The 15,457-nt window shown below is 50.8% G+C and overlaps 3 protein-coding genes across 3 annotated transcripts; 1 reads left to right on the top strand and 2 right to left on the bottom strand.

Annotated features, from left to right (window-relative positions):
- Window positions 1-451: 451 nt before the first annotated feature.
- Window positions 452-4,764, bottom strand: CkaCkLH20_13032 (uncharacterized protein; the record flags this gene model as incomplete). Its single annotated transcript, XM_038895743.1, has 5 exons — window positions 452-769; window positions 829-919; window positions 1,808-2,201; window positions 3,044-3,134; window positions 3,184-4,764. The coding sequence occupies 5 exons, from the start codon at window positions 4,762-4,764 to the stop codon at window positions 452-454; spliced, it is 2,475 nt and encodes an 824-aa protein (XP_038738955.1).
- Window positions 4,765-7,578: 2,814 nt separating this feature from the next.
- CkaCkLH20_13031 (uncharacterized protein) lies at window positions 7,579-8,100 on the bottom strand (the record flags this gene model as incomplete). Its single annotated transcript, XM_038895742.1, has 2 exons — window positions 7,579-7,756; window positions 7,874-8,100. 2 exons carry the CDS (start codon window positions 8,098-8,100, stop codon window positions 7,579-7,581), a joined length of 405 nt encoding a protein of 134 aa, XP_038738954.1.
- Window positions 8,101-12,547: 4,447 nt separating this feature from the next.
- Window positions 12,548-15,438, top strand: CkaCkLH20_13030 (uncharacterized protein; the record flags this gene model as incomplete). Its single annotated transcript, XM_038895741.1, has 3 exons — window positions 12,548-12,938; window positions 13,075-13,519; window positions 14,877-15,438. The coding sequence occupies 3 exons, from the start codon at window positions 12,548-12,550 to the stop codon at window positions 15,436-15,438; spliced, it is 1,398 nt and encodes a 465-aa protein (XP_038738953.1).
- Window positions 15,439-15,457: the final 19 nt, after the last annotated feature.

The following is a 15,457-nucleotide window of genomic DNA, read 5'->3' as shown; positions in this document are numbered from 1 at the left end:
TCAGCTCTCCGACGGAAAGGCAGCGCGCAATGAAGCACCTCAACTGCAATGACCTCATGGGAAGACTCATGTCAATTTCACTCCCAGTTACTTGTGTACTATGTTGCCAATACCTCGTCTCTTCAAGTGAAACGATACGCAATATGTCTTGAGACTTGTCAGTACCACTACCCGTAAGAAACATGGACATCCCTTAGACTTGTGATTGAGTCAAATGATGCAACGGTCACGAAAAGAATGCAGGCCGTAAAATAGAAGGGCTTGATTTACTGAGAGAAAAAAGTCAAGGGAATGAATCATCATTCATGACTACGCATTCTGTAAGTCAAAAGAACTCCCAGTCTGACCCGTCTCTTCATCGATTCCCCCTCATGTCTAGCAAAGCCTGAACCAAATGTCACACACGTAGGGATTCCCCCCGCCCCCCAAACGCCCAAGCCGATGACAGATCTTATCCGATGCTACTAACAGCAGTTCGCCTGGAAGAGGCATCCGCCACCACAACATCCATCACAGCACCAAGAAAGTCTTTGACACAGGCCAAAGAGAAATGAATCTGGTTGTAAACGTGACAAACGGCGTTTCCCCCAGCAGACGTAGACGCTGCCGCGTTCCGGCACGCGAACCAGCCAACGACGTCGCCGATCAAAGCTATTCCGATGCCGAAGTGGACGAGGGCGAGTGCGAGTGCGATGGTGCGGCAGGCGATTCGGATGTAGACGATGGCTGTCTTCAGCAGATTCCGAGTCGACTGCATCGCACTGGGAAGCTGGGAGGGGCGGCGCGTTAGTTATTTGACGGCAAGAAGTGGACTTGGGCTCTGCCTACCTTGCGTTGAATGCCGTTACTTTGAGGCCGTTCTTGATGAGAAGTTGAGTCGCTGAAGGGTATTTTGGAGTTTGATGTCCAGATGGGCATGCTGACGCCGCGGGTTAGCTTTCGCTGCGCCATTTCTTTGGAATGGAAATAAGGTGAAGAAAGGTTGATCGAGAGTGGTCTTTGCAGGTGAGATACAGGTGAGTTGCACGCAGTCTTTATGTCGTTTTTGTATCTAGACATGGCTCATCGATGCCTGCTGTCTTTGGGGTCTTTGCTGGTCGAATCTACTGGTGGAAACTCAAAGGGTCTTGGGTCTTGTGGGTGAGTCTTAAGCCTTGAGGTCTGGTGTCTTCAGGAGAAACAAAGACGGCCTTTGAAGTGATCAGACAGTTCGTTCCGAAACCGATGAAAGAAACACATGCGATTACGATGGAACCTTTAAGATGCATTGCGTACTGGGGCGATCAAAGCAACGCAGGGTATCGAATGTACTATGGGTGTCCATGGTATGATAGATATTCATCACACCATTCGCTCTGATCTAGATGCCACATCATCATGACATACGCAACCGGAAGATTGATCTATGAGTTTGAGCCAGACTGACAGGAAAGAAGGGGTCTCCTTGAAGTAGATTCTGTTTGAGAACCAAGTAAAACATCACCAAAAGCAACAGGAAGATCGCCGAAAGTCCTCTTGAAGAAGCGTGTCATTGGCCTCATCCTAATCAGTTTTATCACCACTCGCATCTCTCGAGCCTGCATCACTGCGCTCGATGATTTCCTGCTACTTTCTATAGACAGCTCAAGGCCTCTTGAGCAGCGGATCTGCTCAACGGCCTGCTCAACGGCCTGCTCAACGGCCTGCTCAACTCTCACGAGCCTCAGAAGACTCTTCACCGGGTTCGTGTTGTTCTCCAGGATCGGGCCGAGCGCCAGAGACACGCCGGGCGACTCGGTGAGGAGCCGGACAGCAGGGAAAAGCACACGATTTTATCTGGTTCTCGATGCTCTTGTCGACGGCCTCCTCGGGAACCGTATCCTCGTCGCCTCTGAAGGTGAAGGAGAGGTTGGACATATCGGGATCGGCGGTCCTCTTCCACGCGCTGGGAGATATGGGCGAAGAGGGAGGAGTCTTTTCTTGTATGAGCTCGTCCCAGATGGCGCGTCTGAGCTCTGACTTTCCGGTAGGGTCGAGGCTGGGACGGGCGGTGCTGGCATCGGCATCGGAGTCTCCGGCTTCCGGCTGCCCCACACACCCTGGGCGGAGCGGAACGGGGCAAGTGGGGCGGTCGGTTGCCGACTCCGGAGCTGGATGGACGGATGTATCGAACCCGCAGAGACGTTGCAAGATGATGGTGAAGGAGCGCTTAAGTTTCTGAACTGAAAGGCTATTAGACCGGTGGTCATGGTTCGCGAAACTAATGGGCGCTCATCATCGCGAATCCGATTTACATTTCGGTGTCCACGGCGGCAGGTCGACCTCCATTGCCGAAATCCAGACCCTTGCGCGGTTACCGCCATTTTGACTTCGCAACACCTATTCCAATGCTCTTCAACTGTGAAAAATTCCTAGCCGGGCTTTTTCACCTCTCGAATGATCCAGTTTGACAGGTTCCGACTAGCCATCATCCTGGTCTGCCCGAAAGACGACATCAGGGCCGGCGATTGATCGATCCGACCTTCATCCGCATCCATGTAACCTCTTTAGCTGGTGAGCGACGAGGGAACCCACGCAATGGGACATCCTGTCGTTGTTGGCATCGTCCAAGGACCGCGCCATGATAGGCAACATGTATGGTGCTACAAGGTAGGGTCAGAGGGGAAGATGAGAGGTTCTTCTATTCCTTCCGTACAAATGTATACGTTCAGGAAGCTCTGATCCGAGTCATCTCGATCCCGTTGTTCATGACCGCGCCGCGCGGGTTGACAACAAGAGCCTCGGTGCCTTTCTCGTTGCCCAGACCCCAGATGGTCAGCAGCTTGACAACATCAACCGGGGCTCGCAGGCCCTGGGGAAACCGAAAAGATCGTTCTCCAAGAAGGACCTGAGCAGCGTTGAGGACTTGGCACACGAAGAGTGTTTGTGTTGAGAACCGCCTTACGTTCTCTGCAGTCGGCAATGGCAAGTCCGTGCCGGTTCCAGGACCTCCCATGCCGAAAGATGCCCCATATTCCCTAAACATCGAGCGAATCCAGAAACCACCGCCGAAATGGCCCAGAACTCCAGTCCCTCAGGGCCTGCAACATCGCAAAGACCTTGTAGCAGCCCAAAAGCGTGCTCGTTCCTTGTAAATCGAACGCCTTCAAGATGTCCTGTCAAAGTTAGCATTGCGTACCAGTCCTGCGAAGGAAGCTAACTCACGATGCGCTCGTCACGATCCACAGCAAAATGGACCTGCCATGTGTCCCCGGATATTTGCACGAGCGGAAGCGGCATGCTGACCACCCCGCGCTCGTCGTCAAAGAGATATCGCAGCCGGGCCAAGTGAGATGACGCCCACACGGACAGTTGTGCAAGGGCCTCATCACCCGATATCTGGGACTTCTTAGTCTCGATGCTGACGGTGATGGGGCGCTCCCGCAAGGGGGCGTAGTCGATGTGATTGACGGAGGGCCTGGGTACGGGTGGCTGTTTACGGCTGCCGGGCTTCAATGCCCCCGACTCCCCGCTCGCTATGCTGGATGTCTCACTAGCACTCGACCTCGTCCGTTCCGTGGCGAGAGCCTTCATGTTCCGGGTGACCGCAGCCTTGGATGCCGCGCGAGTCTCCTTGTCGGAAAGGGCGATACAATAATCGACCATCCTGTCTTGGAAGTCAACGCCGGCCGAGTCCTGGGGTATCCACTTCGCTGCGATACGTGCGGAGGTCACGTTCCAGGAACCGACGACAGGGTCATTGGCTTTCCCAACTGCCGCCCTCAACATGGGCCCGTGGACGCACTCGTTCCAGTGAGCCTCGGAGCATCTCTCCAGCATTGCAGTGACGGTCTGCTCGACAACGTCCGACATGATTTCCAGCTCAGCCAGGAACTGTTTCCGAGCGGCAGGCCCGCTGGAGTCGTTTCTCATAGAGTCGGTGCTGATCTCGGTCTCGCGCCCTTGAAGCTCCCGCTCGCGAGCCAGCACTTCCCTTTCGATCGAAGCCGGTATGATGTTCTTGCCGTCCTTGATCTCTTTGAGCCTGTTGTAGAGGCGCTCGACGCTCTCTGGAAAAGCTGGCGCGTTGCGCGCCAGGCCCAGCTCAATAGGCTTCGCAGCGAAGCGGAGATCGACGACGTCCTTGACCGGACTCCGCTGGCGTCGGCCTAGCCCCCCTTGGCTTGAAGTCGTCGACAGGGACGGCGTGGCGCTGCCCCCGATCCGAAGCGGAAGCCGATCGAAAACCTTGGAATACGCAGATACCGAGGACGCTGTTGTAGCTGCTCCAACAACCTCCTCGTCTCGCAGCATGCTGGACGACGAAGAGGGTTCTCCCTCGCGTCCGCCGGCGGGTGCCCGCTTTTGTGTTCCTTGATCGGTTCCTCTTGACGCGGCTCGGGTTACGCGCTGTGCGGTCGGGCGTGCGGTCGGTCGGCGGGGGGTGGGCGAGTCGGGAAGCCCTTCGGTGTCGTCGGTGTCTGTCTCGGCGAGCTTCCGCCCTCTGCGGGATCTCCCTCTCCTTCCGGTCTGCGGTGTTTTCGGTGCGTCTTTCGGCATGCTTGCGTCGACGGAGTGAAATAGGGACGGGCCGGAGTTGGCGATCGATGCCTCGGTTGATGTGGAATTGGAAGTTTCGGAAGGCGCGAAGGCTGCAGAGGAAGGGAGGTCTTGCAGCCAGGCCAAGACGATCAGGTTGAGCTGGATTGCTTCGTCGATAAGATGGCCAGGTCGAGAGGTCGCCGTTGGAGTCGAGACAGTGGGCCGACATTCCCCTTCCTGCAGTTGCGGTTCCGTGGGATGCATGTTGCTCGTGTGGTGTTGCAGCTCGTTGTGTTGAATTGGGCGCAAGCGGGTACCGACCGTGGGCGAGTTGGGTTGATAGGTAGGATCTGGAATATGTCCGATGAATGCGACGTGACGTGTGTTGATGTTTGGTTGGCTGGGCAGCGGTCATGGTGGTCAAAGCGTCATCACTGTGGATGCAGCGGCACAGCACCTCCCATCCACCCGACTGGTCACATGGAAAGTGCAGCCACTGGACCGTGTCTTCCCGTCAATCCCGTCCTAAATTGTTATGCTGGTGACAAGTCTACAATTAATCTTCAGGCTACCTTGAGATTCATTGCCAACCTCTAAAGACAATGACAAATGTTGCTTGCCTTTTTAGATATCTAATGGGGGCACTTTCATTCTGTGGCTGAGTGTGGCTGGCTGTGGGTCCCAATTACCTAAGGCGGGGTCCGGCCAACCGCAATGTACCACGTGACCTGGTATCAGCCACGTGACTCGGACCTGCCCAGAAGCGCCCCTGGTTGGGGGCGCTGACGCCTCCCCGGGCGACACCACGACGCTGCAATTGCCATCGCTTCAATAATTGAATAGCGTACGCCAACTCCTCATGCATCAATCAAGCTTGCAACACACAACTTCAGCGGAATGCTGTCTACTGGCCCCTTCCATGTCGACATTCGCCAAAGGGACATCTACCCCATTTCCCATTTGGGTGCTTCTGACGTGCGGTACTTTTGATTCTTCGGGTGCGGAGACGCAGCCAATCAACAAGGACGTGGCTTTTTTTCAGGCCAATTGCGAATTTCGTGGTTGATAGTACTTGGAGAAAAAGCGGAGATACTGAAACCAAATGTACCTACCGGTCGCCCATCGCATGCACCGGTTGGCTGCGACATCATCTCAGCTTGCGACCAGAAAAGCTATGCTCAAGCCTCGTATGGAAATAAATCAATGAAACCAAAAGAGAGATATATACATCGTGAGACCACAAAAACACGCTCATGCTGCCTCGGGTAAATCTTCACAGCTTGATACACTAGTAGCACCACAGCCGGACCGGGAGGACGGCACTGGATCCAAGACGGGGCCGGAGATCCGCACAAGCCCCGCACGGACGTGTGAACCGTCCCTGCGGTCTCGGTGGCCCGGATTGAATTTTCGGACGTTGCAAAGTTGAGACAATCCGAGACGCAAGACCACACGGGCAATTTACACACGACAACGGCAAAATTCCAGGGAGACTACATACAAGGCAAAGCAAAATTCCATGAGCCTTTCTATGACTAACTGAGGAACAGTCTGCCACGGCCTCTAGGTCGGTAAGTCCCAGAAAAAGGGATGTTGGTGGTATTACTGCTAAATGGTCGTCGCATTTTCATGAGCATGCTATCATTTACCCTAAGCTTGTAGTCATTTCCCCCGTCAAATACTAACTTGAACTCCACGCAACCATTTAGCTCTCCAACACCTACCCGGTCGATGTACACACCAGAGACCCCAATCAACGCAAGAAAACAACGAGATAGATCTAGCACTATCTAATTCCCGTGACAAACACAACATAGTCTCTCATCCCAACCACACTTATCACATACGACCATACCCACTGGAGAACGCGGGATCCCGTCCGCTCTCCCATAGCTAAGCCAGTGAGGGCTGGAGTAGTAGTCGGGTCGGTGACGACCGGCGAATGCCTGGTGTTGTATGTTTTTATTTTTGGCTCCATGTGCTGACTGACTGGCAGGCTTCGTTGAGCATCGCAATGTCAGGCAAAAATGCTGGGGGCATAGGATCTAAGCCATCTTGCAGGGTCGCTTGCTGGTTGCCCTCTTTTTCTGGTTTAGACGCTAACGCGGGGATTTCTGGTGGATTAACTCTAGGACCACCTGAATATTTCCGGATCTCCGGACTCACTCCCGCATTCGTGACGACGCCCGTCTTCCGTCAAGAGAAAGAATCGAGGGTTGTTCGATACAAGCAAGATGTCAGAGGTTTCGAAAACAGGATCTGGGACTTCAATAGCGAGATCTTTGCGGAGATGACCGAGACTTCTAAGAGGTCCAAAGGGATGGCTAAGTCTCACGACCAATCGTGGATTACGGGCCGTAAAGAAGTCGCCTCCGTAAGGATTCCGAATTATTCGATGCTTTGATTCAGCGTTTTGATATTCCGCAATGAGACAGAGAAAACGGGAACGGCAGAAGTAAAGACAGTGACAGTTATGATGATGTTCTCGATTCAATGACAACTCACGCTATGAAGAAATAAAACAAAGTCTACTAACATTAGGAAGCCAAATTTCCCAAAGTCTTCCCTATTGAAAGCTGGAGAACAACCCCCACAACCATGCCTACTACCAATCTCCATTAGCGACCAAAGTCACTCGGCAATATCAAGAAGCCAAACAGGAAGAGTTTGGAACTCCGCTCAGGTATTTTAGCAAATTTCATCAGGCTCTATGGCGGAACTTGGAGGCGTTCTCCGTCAGCCTCTGTCTGCATTGGCAAATTGCTTGCATCACTCTGCTTATCCCTGATCCTTATTGCGGCGATGGTCATGCTCTATATATATCTTATGGACATCACAGTATCCTGTCTTCTTGGTCTGGAGTGGTGGGCCGATATTGTCTCTTTAAGAAGTCAGCTGAAGTCTCCATCTTCATTTTAAGACTGCTTGGGTGGGTATCGGAACACCGACGGCATTTGCAGAGGTCGTTTTCAGTAGGGGAAGAGAAGAAAGAAAGAACTTAAAACATGACAGTACAGCGACCCTCAACCATCCTGGCTGCTCCAGAATGCCGTCGTTGCACGCATATACCACTTCAAATCAGCCCGGCACCGGGCTGGCGTCTTGTTGTGCCAGAGCCTCCAGCTCCTCGATCCCCAGAGACTTGTCCATGGCGGATGGTATATCGAAGTTCGTCTTGGCAACCCGCCTGGCCTTGCGGCCGCTGCTTTCCGTGACCCACGGTTGTGCCGTATCTGCATCATCATGCTTCCAATGTCTACGGGGGATCAGCAGCGAGAGGATTTCGGTGTAAACTTCCGGACTTTCTAGGCCTCATACAACGCCGGCAGCTTTCCCGAGAGCGGAGGCCATGGTCCAGAGTAACGTTTTGCACGTGTGATGCAACGGTATGATGACGTTGTAAGCGGGTGTTATCCTTGCAACGGTCATATTGGTGAAGACGGGGTCTGCACTGAGCCCACGGAGAAATACCTGGATGAATGCGCTGTAGAACAGGACTAGCAACTTCGCGGGCCACGGTGGTAAGACAATGGCGGTGGCTTTGGCCCAAAGCGACGGAAGCTGCATTCCGGCACCGATAATGGTCGTGGATAAGAGCATAAAGTATTGCTTCAGGGGCGAGCGTGTTGATGCGAGCCAGCTAGAGAGGGCGTCACAGCACGCGGAAGAGGGCAATATCGACGACAAATACGGAGAGGGTCACGTTTCCCGGCTGCGGCGGGATGCTGTAGGCGTGAACTCGGCTATAATTCATGTAGCGCTCGACGATGATGTCCTGGACACCAACGGTGAGAGGGAGAGGATCGTCGATATGATGGCGGAGGAGCGACGGAAGCTCGTCGAGGATAGCAAATAACGCATCACACATCACGCATCACGCACGACAATGAATGCGTCGGCTGGGAGCCAAAAAAAGCGAGTGAGAAGGCCTCGTTGCGTGAGAAGGTGCCCGTCTGGAATTGGCAGAAGGAGCGGCAACGACACCAACAGCAGCAGGGCGATGCCGGAGGGAAGACCGTCGTTGGAGGCGGGAAGATATTGATGGATTCATCGACAAGGCAAACGTGCTTGACAGACTGTGGAAGATGGTCGATATCGGCACCTCATTATAAGAGTTTTGGGGACATTGAGACGAGCTTTAGGTTTTGTTTTGGGATGAGAGCTTCTTTATATTATCGTCACGGTTCCTTGCGTTGTGCTGCCGCCCAAGTATGCCAAACTGCCGAGCATATTGAATTGATGACTCAAGTCACAAAGAATACTGCAACAGTCGGAATTCTTCTCAAGGAAGTCAAAATTATGCGAGACCTACCACCAACAATGTCCGAGATCGACATGACGCATCTGAGAGCGATGACATGTTGCATCAGCCAATTTCTTCGCAATAGCTCCAAGGAGAAGCTGGAAAGATTAGCGAGGAGACTACAGAGAGTAATGAATAGAGTATTTCGGGGATTAAGGACGAGAAGATAAGGATTGCGGAAAAGAATGATGAGAAAGAGTCGAGGGCGGTTGCCTCCGCAAGCGATCCGGATCGGAGGCTGATGCATCCTCCGCTTCACCAAGCCAACGTGGAAGACTCGGGAAGTCGGTAGACTTGGACGATATCAAATTCAAGGAGTATTATGGTCCACGAGGCCGGCTGCGTTGGGACCGGCCCTTATGAAGTGGCCGAGCGACTTTACGACATCATTCATTACCTTGAGTTGATCTCTGCACCCAACAGACATCAAAATTGTGTGTTTGACTTCTATGAAGACTCTCAGATAGTATCTCAGGTTGTTTGAACATTTTGAGACCACTGAAACGACTATGGAACGAGTGTTGGAGCGATAACGCTGGATGATCAGCGGCGTTCATGAAATTGCTGGAGGACCTTGGTGAATATGGATAACCTCAGTAGTGGAATGTAATGCTGCCCGGGAGTTTATCTTGTGACTAATATAAATGTTTTCTCTGGACGTTTGATTTGTCGCTTATCAACTCTTGTGACCACATTGATGTGTGTGAACTTGCGGAGGGGTTTTCTATTCACCATTCGGCCATAGATAGCCGACCTCGGCTTGGGATGAGAACCTCATCGAAAGAACAGTTCTGGTTGCTTTCTCAGTAAGCTTCGTGCCGCTTCTTGAACACTTAGGAGTAGCGGTTCTCTCCAACCTTTTATATCACGTAGGAACTCACGGTATCTGTATGAGGTTGGAGAAATGCATCATCTTCTACTCTGAAATGGACTCTTTAGCTATGCCCAAAGGCTGCAGAGACAAGCCCTCATCAATCGCGGATTTACAGCGCAATTCCCTGCTTTCTAGGCCATTCTTAAGATGCATTCCTTTAACGAGGTTGAGAATTATTACACTTATATTCCTATCTCTATTTAGTTTATTATATAGCTTATACTTTATATAGCTCTTATATCTACTTAATATAAAAAGTAGTATAATATAAAGTATTAATAATATCTTTAATCTATATTAATATATAGTATTATATAATAATAAGTAGAATCTCTATAGCTACTAAATAGATTATTAAATAGTAATATTAATAATAATAGATTTAGCTAATAAGGTACTTAATTATTAAGGTTAATAAATACTCTATAATATAAGTTATATTAAATAGATAATAGCTTTAATTAATAGGATATTTAACTATTAAGGTTATTAAAAACTTCATAATATAAGTTATATTAAATAAATAATAATAAATAAAAGCTAATTAAAGTTATAATAAAAGTCTTAAAGATTTATTCTTTTTATAATATTAATAACTTAAATCTTAATATAATATTAATAATAATAATAATATTAATATATTATAATAATAATATAGAAAAGAAAAGTCTTAAAAACTTATTTAGTTATTTAAAAGCTATTAATAATATTTTCTTTTTTAAATTTCTTTCTATAAATCCTTAAAATAAATAGCTTATTTAATAGTTTATTAATTATTTTAAGGTTTAAAATAAATATAATAAAGCTTAAAAGTATATTATTACTTTATATAAACTAAATATATTATATTATAATTATTCCTCTCTAGAGATTAAAGTTATAATATTATTTCTAATAGAGATAAATATTATTAAGAAAAGCTTAATATTATAATATAAAATATACTTTAACTATATATTATAAAGAGTTTATAATCTCTTATTAAATTAATAAGTGATAAGTTAATTAATATTAAAGTTTTAAAGATATTTATTAATAAAATAGAACTATTAATAATATTTAAATTAAATGAAAAGAATTATTACTCTAAATAATAATATAGAGAGAGTAATAAAATAGAGGAGGTTAACTAAATAAATAAGACTTAATAAATATATTAGATTTAGAGAATAATTAAATTAATTAAGTTATTATACTTTTTATTCTTCTAGTAAATAGTAATAGCAGTAATTATAAAAGTAACTTTATAAAGATAGTAGTTAGCTAGTAGCTATCTTATATTCCTATCTCTTTACCTAGGACTCCATTCTTTTAATAAATTCCAATCCCACACGCAGACTTCCACACAATTCAAGCTGAATGGTCCGACACACCAGATCAAGCGGATGAATACATAGTCAACCCAGAGTTTGGAATGATCGAAGATGTTGAGTAATATTCTGGACCGAACTTTCTGGGGCCACCTGCTGAGCCTGGTTCACGCCGAGCCCGGGTGGGCCAATAAATCGGCACTGTGACCCCAACCGGGCGGTGCACGAAGGCGGTGGAGCCGCCCGCGGTGCTTCACGGTCCGTCCTATCTGCCGACCACTACACATATAGAGGCACCCATCGACCTGCCCGACTCCAGGTCGATGGAATATCGTCCCAGTAAGGTTCAGCGCGACACCCTTATGCACTCCGGCCACGAATGCGTATTATCTGGATCCTGGTATCGCTTCTGTAATACTGAAAGCGTCCACCCCCCTCCGGGTCACAACCATCCGGACTCGAAGCAGAGTACCGCACTTGTGATGATCTCCACATCCACTACGATACATTCCGTCAGCCAGCCATTAGTTCCAAGGAAACCTGCATAGAAGTTTCCCATGAAACATGACCCGTCGACAAAATCGATTTCTGGCCGCTTCGCTTGAATAAGGCCCAGACTCGGATCTTTCTCAAGGCCGGGCAAGATACGTTCTTTCTTGGAGAAATTATCATGAAATGATTGGTCGGACGTCTGACCTCTGACGAGCTTTATTCGGACGGGAAGGACCACTTCAGGTTCACCAGAACCACCCACTTGCCGACAATTCATCATGATTGCAACTGCACTTTGTCGATGTGTAAAGGCTTCCTTCTACAGACGACCGTTTCCCACGATATGAAGTCGACATTTGTTGCTTGACCGCACTTCCGTTGTCAACTCCTCTCCGATATACCCCAATCCTTCTTTTCGCATATAAACTTATGTCGGTTTACGCACATACCAGACCAGCAGAGGCTGCAATGCTACAATCCATTGTTCAAAGTCATTCCAACGACAGGAGCAGCGCAGCTTTGGACTAGAAGCGGCCTCTTCAACACGACACACCGTCATCCGACGAACGTCACGGCTTTCGACAAAAACGACCCCGAAGCCTCTAGGAGCTCCAAACCCAACAACACCGAGCTGGACCTCCTAGCACGACTCCCGTCGACTCGAGTCGACCCAGCACCAAGCCACATATCCTTCCCATCAGCCACCTCAACCACCAGCGTAGACCACCGCATAACGGTGCCACTTCTTTCTCCTCTCGGAATCAACGCGCCTGGGCATCAAAATCTAAATCTCTCAGACTTTACATTATGAACCGCTTCCGCTCCCTCTCCCTGAGGTAGTCACATTCTTATGGGGTCTCTTCCCAAACCTCCTGGCAACCCCATCACCACCTGCCTTATGCTTTCTCGGCACCAGCTCATGAAAGATACAGCTCCCTCGCCTCATAATCCTGCAACGTCGCGGTCACGAGCACCGTCGTCCCCCCGCGCGACCTCATCGTCCAGGTGGATGCATTATCTTCCTCCTCCCTCGTCCTTCTCAAACCGAAGCCCCGCGAGCAGCAACCCATGCGACTGAACCCAGCCGCCCTGCTGGAGGGCGCGGCTATGCTTGGTCAACTGCTCGACGTGCTCCACGTTGTCGGCGTTTGTTATCAGGCAAAGGGCGTTTTGTTGCCGTTGATGATATTTGGTGTCTCGCCGCGGCGTATCCAGACGAAGAGGCCGCATGAGAAGAGGAGGAGACGGTGGCTACTGTTAGTCAACGGCGGCGACACTGGCTCCGGCTTTGGAGAAGGCATTCAACTCGTCGTGCCGTCGTTGAAACCTCCGTTCAAGCTGCCCGCGGCCATCGCCAGCTACGAGAAGAACCTGCAACGTTCCCGACCCCAAGACAAGCAGCGCTTCGATCTCACAGGAAAGGCGAGGGTCGCGCCGTTGCTGCCGCCGCCAAAAAAACGTAGTTCCAGGACGCAGAGACGCAGAGATCAAGATTCAAACCAGCAAAGCGTCAGTAGCAGCACGCCACGCAACCAAGACGGCCATTTATTTGTTTATGCTCCTCGGCGCCCGATTACTGAACCAGATGACGTGAGCATTTCTGCTCTCCGCCGCCGTGTCCATCGTTGCGCACACTTTTGGCGCCGTCTTGACCCGCTGGCTCCAGAGCTGGCTCGAAAGTTTGCTTCGCTGGCGTTCTTGGTCGTCGTCCATCTTGCCCGCGCAGCCCACGGAGCCAGCAGCCGCCCTCACGTCCGCCACCTCGAATCTGACAACGACGGCACTCACGACCATTGAGGCTCCGTTCCAAGACGCCGTGAATCTCGCAGGCGGCATCGAGCGGGCTACCAAACATCTTTCCGTCGCCCTAGAGAACATGCAGCTGTTCGAGATCCCTCCCGTGGCGTACTTCCTAAAGGGCCTCCTCGCAACCGCCACGGACTCCACCAATGCGGTGGCAATGGGCATCAGGAGCTTTTCCGGGTATCTGGGCGCCTGGTCGAGCTCAACGTCAAGTGGACGGGCCGCCTGGAAAGACAGGTCCGGACCGAGGACTTCGTGGTGGAGACACTTGGAAACTACTTGCTGCATCATGGGCGAGAAAACAGCAGTAGCGGGATGATGGCGGCCAACGTTGCCGCCCGGTAAGCATTGGATTCTCCTGCGGCGTCTCGTTGCGCGTCGGTGGCGGCCTCTCCCAGAGTTGCTAGCCGAGACTTGCCCCCATCTCGGTACCTCTGCCTCAGTGATCCGCAGGACCTCGACGCACCACAACGAGCCCCTCGAGGTCATGCTCGACTCCGAGCGCTTGGCGAGACCTGTTTTAGAAGATGTGAGGCTGGCATGCAGATGGCTTGCTGGCGGCTGTGGACGGCTACGTGTGCAAGATGGATGCTGCGACCTGCCTGATGACGCGGGCATTGAGGCTTCTTCGCTCGCTCTGAATGTACGGGATGGAAGGAAGATGCGGCTCTCAAGAGAGTATTATCCAGACAAAGCTCATGAGAAAGGCATTATCCTAAGGAGTATATTGCTGAGAAACTGGGGACGATTAAATTGATCCGTGGGAGTAATTTCTCGCTTTGTAACTTCTTCCTGGGAGGACAAGCTGACGGGTAGCTACAGGTGGATAGGTCGGCCAGGGATCCAAGCTTCTCTGCAAACATCGAGAAACAAATTTTTTCAAATGCTCAATAGAAGCAAACATCGGAGAGAAAGAGAAACAGCGCGAAAAATGAACAAAGAGACGATTCACCCGCAATCCGTTGCATACCTTTGGTTGCCACCCGACCCTTATCGTCAACCTCTTACTGGCCAACCATGAACCAGCTCTCAGGAATTCGAACCCAGATCCAGACGCAATCGTTCACTCGCGACACCGAATTGCCATCTCATCGAAAACTTACCCAAACTCCGACCGTACTTCAAACCGCCATTGTCAGCGCCGACAGAAAATCTGCATGAATCGAATACGGAAACGAGCGGCCATGCCCAAGATGCCTTCAACAGCCTGGGCTCCGAAGTTGGCATGGCAAGGCAACTCATCAAACGAAAATAACACGCCAACATCTCACCTGGCGACACCGACGCCTACCACGACGGCCACGACGACCATGACATGTACCTCGACCCCGATGACGACTTCCTCCTGCGGCCCATCGAGATCTGCATCTACGATGCCTTCGTGCCCGCCTAGACCGTCCCTTACCCTCTACCTCAACAGCCTCGATCGCACGACGTTATATTCAACGCCGCTGGGTACATCTACCCGGACGCTACTAGGAGATAATTCTGAGTGAGATCCTGTCCTCAGCTGCCACGCCACTCGCCAAAAGAGATCCTCAAAACAAGACAGATTCGGTCACTCTTCCTGACAACATGATGGCCTAGGACCGAGCACCGCTTCACATCTCGGCGTCCGCACTATTACGAGCACCGCCCCCGTTGGTCTCACCATCGTCTCCTCCCTCCTGCGCTTTCTACGTCTCCTGTCGCCTGCTGCCGAGCGTCTCGCTCGCCTCATGTGGCCCGACTCAGCAGGGGACTGCCGCAGCCCCGTCAATATCCACCACACAGCCGTTGTTCTGTCCGTTTTCTCCGACCTCGTCTCCCTCGCCGATGAATGGACCGCGGTAGTCCAGGCCCTCGCTCCAGTCCTCATACTACTCTCAACTCCGCTGTTTATCGACGAAGAAGACCCCAACGATCCAGAAATCCTCTGCACCACTCCCTTCTACCTGCGGGCCATGGCTGAGCTCACGGATAAGGTCGTCAAGAACGCTGCCGGCGAGCTGCCGCACGAGCGGGCCCGCCGTCACGCCGCCCGCCGCCTGGCCTCATCTATGGGAAACTCGTTGACGGCGGCAAGGACATCAGGGACCACGCTGGACTCTACTGGATACCTGGCGCCGCTAAGCGACTCGAAGTTGCATGGCGCAGAACGCGACAACTCGTACTAGATGCCGATACCGCTGAGAA

This window comes from Colletotrichum karsti, assembly GCF_011947395.1.
Source record: "Colletotrichum karsti strain CkLH20 chromosome Unknown Scaffold70, whole genome shotgun sequence".
Classification (NCBI taxonomy): Eukaryota; Fungi; Ascomycota; class Sordariomycetes; order Glomerellales; family Glomerellaceae; genus Colletotrichum; species Colletotrichum karsti.
Note: the sequence above shows the minus strand (reverse complement) of the source record. Positions and strands in the feature narration are given on the sequence as shown.